We start from the raw sequence: 6,000 nt of genomic DNA, 5'->3' as shown, positions 1-6,000 counted from the left end.
AGAAATGAAATTAAAAACAAAAATAAAATAGGCTACGTGTTAATAAAATAAATTAAATGAATATAATTCATTAAAAAGAATTAAATAAAAAGACACATTTAATGTGGTTATGCACAGAAGATAAAAATACATAAATTAAAGTTAAGAAATTAAATTAAAAATCAAAATAAAGTAGGACACATGTTAATAAAAAATAAAATAATTAAATAAATGTAAAAATGAAGGAGAATAAATGAATAATAGATTAATGTGGATTCTCTTGCATCACTTCTGACAGAAGCTTCCAGTGGTTCAGCAGAGGAAATCAAATTATAATGTAGTAAATAAATAAAATGAAAAAAATAATAATACAATGAAATAGGCCACATGCTAATAAAAATGAAAAATGTATTTTAAAAAAAAAAATACAATAAACTAAGAAAAAAATAATAGAATAATTAAATGTAAATTCTCTTGAATTTTTTGGTTGTTAAAAAAAGGAAAATAAATATAAGTAAAATTTAAAAAAATCAAACAAATTCCACCAGTTAATACAAATTAAATGAATATAATGAATAAAAAAGAATAAGGGTAATAATTGTCCTGATGTTTTCTGATGTCTTGTGGTCTCAGCGTGGAGCTGCAGCAGTGAGCAGGAAACAGCTGCAGCTCTCTGACTCTGTGTGTTTGCATACATGTGTCCTCCTCTCTGCTTCCAGCCATAAGAGGCTGCTGTCCATCAGTGGCTGTCCAGGCCTTTCACACACACATGATGATGTCACTGACTCTGCTGCTGGCCACCCTGGGGCTCCTTGTTCAGGGTGAGACTCTCTGCAGCATTTACCTTCTTCCATCTCTTCTCCACCTTAAACATCTTTCTCCTCTTTCTCTTCTTTTCAGCCTCATCAGGAGAAATCCTCCTGACTCAGTCTCCTGGATCTCAGTCTGCTGTTCCAGGACAGACTGTCTCCATGATATGTAAAGCTAGTTCAGCTGTTGATGATGACCTCCACTGGTACCTTCAGAAACCTGGAGAAGCTCCTAAACTCCTGATTTATGCTGACTCAACCCGTCAGTCTGGAGTTTCAGCTCGTTTCAGTGGAAGTGGATTTGGTTATGACTTCACTCTGACCATCAGTGGAGTTCAGGCTGAAGATTCAGGAGTTTACTACTGTCAGCAGGATGAGGAGTTCCCGCTCACACAGTGAAAAAGCGTCGTACAAAAACCTCCCTCAGCTGCAGAGGAACTGATCTGAATCAACAGCTGCACACAAACTAAAAGTGTTTCTAAAGACACAAATGTAGTCACTAATAATTCACTTTGAACATCTTACTGATCAATAAGTTGCATTTAACTCAAAAAGTTCAACATTTTAGTCTTTTATTGGATTTGAAACAATCAGCTTCACGTCAGAAACAAACCTGTGAAGAATGATTTCAATTCTTCATTTATGAAAACACATGAACACTAAAACTGTAAATATTGTTTATTCACAGAGTTTGTGAGTCAGTGATGTTTTAATTATAAACTAGTTTCATTAGTTTCAGTCTGAAGCAGTTTGTAAACAGTTTGTGGTTTAAATCATTTTATTTCACTCTATGCTGACGATATTCTGATTATTATTCCAGATGTGTGAAATACTTTTCAGACGTCAGAAGTTTTATTGATATGATGATGTTTGTTCATGTCTTTAATGACAACAAAGACATTTATTGTTGTTTCTGTCAGCTCAGTTTATCTGTGATGTCATACGTTCACTGACACCAAAACATAAAGTTCACATACATTTATAATAATAAATATGATTATTTATTCTCTCCAGCTCCCTGGACCAACTGGGGATTTAGATTTCATATTGATTTCCTTTAATATTGTAGGGGTATCTGGTTCAGATACACATTGCCTCCATTAGGGGTACCAAAATATTTAGAGGTAAAAGCTAATTTAGGTCAATTTTGCTATCGGAAATTGACTAAATTTATATTTAATACTTTAAATGAATTAAAGTTACTCAAGGGGCACCACCTATTCACTTAGGAATAGGAAAAGATAGCAAATCATAGTTAATCAGTCTCATAAAGTTAACAAATTATCAATTTGGAACATTGATTATTAATTATGAATATAATTATAATCGAATTACCTTATTAATATTTAGTAACGGTTGAAGGAATTTTGAGTTCTTTTCCATAGCAGAGGTTAGCAAATCATTCATTCATGTGCAACATTAAAGGGAGAAGCATATTAATCCAAAAACATATTTATTCTAAATAAAGCAAAGCAAACAGAACACACAATAACTAATCTAAAAGACTATTTACAGTGGAAATGTGAGTGAGAAAAAAATGTGTAACAAAATGGCTGCCGAAAGGCGGTCATTTAAATAAATCAAAATGGCGGAAGCCCTTTTGTTCTTGAAGAACAATAGACCATGCGGTCTTGAAGGTCTATGTGTTGTAGGAAGCCAAATTAAAGTATATTTCATGTGGATTAGTGTGTGAGCAAATCAAATGAGTTATAGTTAAATTACATGTACAACTTGAGATATGTAGAGCAACATTAATCATACAACTTCAAATGATCTAACTACACAAAATATCCCAACAAATATACTTAAACACACAACAGATCACACCATTGATTAAAGCTTAACACACTTGTTCTTGCTTACTAACTGCCCAGTACTATACCACAGAGTCCAGAGTTGAAAGGGGAAAGCAGCACTCCTTTTGAGGAAGAATCTGGTTCCTGGTTGGGTTTTGGTGGTTGTAGCGTTGGTTGCTGTTGGCTCCAGAAGCTTGGTGAGGGTCTCTGTGATTATGTCCAGTATAGATCACAGGCAGGAAACTTAGAAGCGTCGTGGTGGGCCCACTTGCTTTGGGTCCTCACCGGCCTTCTCTTAGAGCTGGAGACAGAGGGAAGTCTGATCTTCCTCCTGGAAGATCAGACCAGGACAGCAGGCATGCTGTTCCTCAGGGAGTTGAGAAGGGAAGAGAGATAGAAGGGGTGGCTGCAGGACACTTTTGTGTCTCAACCTGGAAGTTGTATTTCCTGTTGGTATCAGCCAATGAGACGCCTTTAGGTATCTCCAGATACCTGTGGGGGTGGGGGTCGTTTGTCTTTGTTTGGAGGGGGACAAAGAACGACCTCCATCTTGAAGCATGGAGAGAATTTGTTGACAATAATAATCACTGCATTCAGTCTTTAATCCAAATGAACCTTCTGGAGTAGCTGTGAGCCCTACAATATTGACATGATGTGAAGAGTGTTTGTGTAGAGTTTGTTGTGTTCAGAGTCAGAGAGCCGTGTCTCTCTACAGTGAGAGGTTTTTGTACGGCGACTCAATGAGTTTGTATCACTGTGGTGGACTTTTGGTGGAGGATCCAGACTGGATGTTGGAAGTAGGTCAAACGTTTCTTTAAAAAATGTTTCTGCACAAATGATTGTCATAATATTATATAATTCATTGCAATTATGTTTTTTGATGTTTAGTTTTCCACCAAAATAATAACTGCCGTTACGGTGAATTAACTTCATGAAGTAACATTGAACAAAGTGGAGATAAAGATTGGAGAAACATTTTGTTGTAATCTTTATATTGTGTCATGTGTTGTTGCAGCTTTTTCAGTCATTAAATCATTTGAACAGTTTACTAAATAATGACTGAAATCCACACGAGGAACATTTAGGTCTTGTCAGTTTATTTTCTGTCTTTATTTATGTTAAATTTAATAACTTAAATTATATGTAGTTCAGGTTTTGCATGCTGTTGACGAGTGTTTAAAAATGTTTCCTGCTTGTTTTATTTCCAGTGTAGTTTGATGTATTTCAGCTCTTTCTGTACGATGATTCTCTCTGTGCTGATATGCATGAGAGGCTTCTTAAAGGGAAGTGAAACAATGTGTGAGTGAGTGAAGCAGAGAAACCATCTGACAGAAACTCCTTAAAGGAGAAGATCAACTCTCACACAGGAAAGGTGTCCAAGTGTCTGCTGCTTGATTGACAGCTGTGTGGTCCCGCCCTCCTCTAATCTGATTGGTGTCTCCTAGGTGATGCCCCTCCCACCCTGACGGTGCTGCCCCCCTCCAGGGAGCAGCTGCAGCAGGGGACGGCCACGCTCATGTGCCTGGCCAACAAGGGCTTCCCCTCAGACTGGAGTCTGTCTGATCTTATCAGAGATAAGGAAATATGATGAATGTTTCAAAGCTCAGCTTGGTGTAATGAGAAATCTTTTAGAGAAGCCAGATGGTCTGCACTGATTTCTGATCTGACTGAGAGAAAGACTGAACGAGCATTTTGTTGCATATATTAGAACGTCATCGGCATAGAGACTGTCAAGAGTGTGTGTGTGTGTGTGTGTGTGTGTGTTATTACTGTGGCCTCAGATATTATGACCGAAAATATAAACCGTGCAGTTGAAAAAAGAAGTTAAATCAAAGCTGTAAGCAGTTTTTGCATATTCCTATCAGAGCCCTGAGCTGCCATCAGGTGGCGCTGTGGAGCCAAAACCACACACACCAACCCTCTGACTGGTTATTTATTTCATGATAACTGCCTTCGGTGTGGGCGCCAAGTTTCATGAGTTTTCTAGTGGGGGTCAAAAATGTTTGTTTGTAACAATAGTTAGGGCTGATTTTACCTCTTTTCTAGTAATTTTGTGTCAGTTTTTTTGTCTTTTCCAGTAATTTTACCTCTTTTTGTTAATTATGTGTCTTTTTTAAGTACTTTTGTGTCTTTTCTAGTAATTGTATGTCTCTTTTGGTAATTTTGTGTGTGTTTTTTGTAATTATGTCTGTTGTTTGTTAATTTTGGGTCTTTTCTAGTAATTTTGGGTCTGTTTTGGTAATGTTTTGTCTTTTTTTAGTAATTGTATGTCTTTTTTTTAGTAATTTTGAGTCTTTTCTTGTAATTGTGTGTCTGTTTTGGTAATTTTGTGTCTTTTCTAGTAATTTTGTGTCTGTTTTAGTAATTTTGTGTCTTTTGTAGTAATTTTGTGTCTGTTTTGGTAATTTTGTGTCTTTTGTAGTAATTTTGGGTCTGTTTTGGTAATTTTGTGTCTTTTTTTTTTAGTAATTTTGTGTCTTTTCTAGTAATTTTGTGTCCGTTTTGGTAATTTTGTGTATTTTTTAAAGTAATTTTATGTCTGTTTTTTGGTAATTTTGTATTTTGTATATATATTTTTTAATTTTTTGTCCTTTTTTGCATTTTTGTGTCTTTTTTAGTAATGTTATGTCTTTTTTCAGTATTTTTTTGTCTTTTTTGATAATTTGAGGTTAGTTAGTTAGTCCCATAGTTCTTCTTAGTCAGCAGTTTTTATTTTAGACTGTTTGACTTGTTTTAAGTGTTTTGGTCCTTAATGATCTAAATCAGATATTACAGCTTGTTACTGAGATTTTATCACCTATACTGAGTAAATACATGCTGGAAACTAGAATATCAACAGTTACAAAGCTGCTTCACCAACACTTACAAGGCTTACAAGACACAAAATGACACAAAATGACTAAAAAAATACACAAAATGACCAAAAAAGACACAAAATGACTAAAAAGACACAAAATTACACAAAAAAGACACAAAATGACCCCAAAAAGATACAAAATTACCAAAAAAAGACACAAAATGACCAAAAAAGACACAAAATGACTAAAAAATACACAAAATGACTAAAAAACACACAAAATGACCAAAAAAAGACACAAAATGACAAAAAAAAGACACAAAATGACTAAAAAAGAGACACAAAATGACCAAAAAAGACACAAAATGACAAAAAAAAGACACAAAATGACCAAAAAAGACACAACATGTTCGACTGTTTCACTTGTTTTAAGTGTTTTGGTCCTTAATTATCTAAATCAGATATTACAGCTTGTTACTTATGATTTTGAGAAATCATAACTTTGACATAATTTGACCTCTTCACATATTAAAACAAGCAGCCAGATGAATCAATAGTTTTATGATCAATGAACCAACAGAAGTGTGTATTGTTGTGTAGTGTGTATGTCATTAACTAC

General features: G+C 34.8%; 1 gene segment (V, D, J or C); it reads left to right on the top strand.

The window, feature by feature from the left end:
• Positions 1-592: 592 nt before the first annotated feature.
• On the top strand, positions 593-4,172 carry LOC131984450 (Ig kappa chain V region 3368-like). The segment is given in 4 exon segments: positions 593-800; positions 880-1,179; positions 3,346-3,381; positions 4,030-4,172. Coding segments are annotated over 4 exon segments (531 nt in total).
• Positions 4,173-6,000: the final 1,828 nt, after the last annotated feature.

Source organism: Centropristis striata, chromosome 14, assembly GCF_030273125.1.
Source record: "Centropristis striata isolate RG_2023a ecotype Rhode Island chromosome 14, C.striata_1.0, whole genome shotgun sequence".
Taxonomy (NCBI): Eukaryota; Metazoa; Chordata; class Actinopteri; order Perciformes; family Serranidae; genus Centropristis; species Centropristis striata.
Note: the sequence above shows the minus strand (reverse complement) of the source record. Positions and strands in the feature narration are given on the sequence as shown.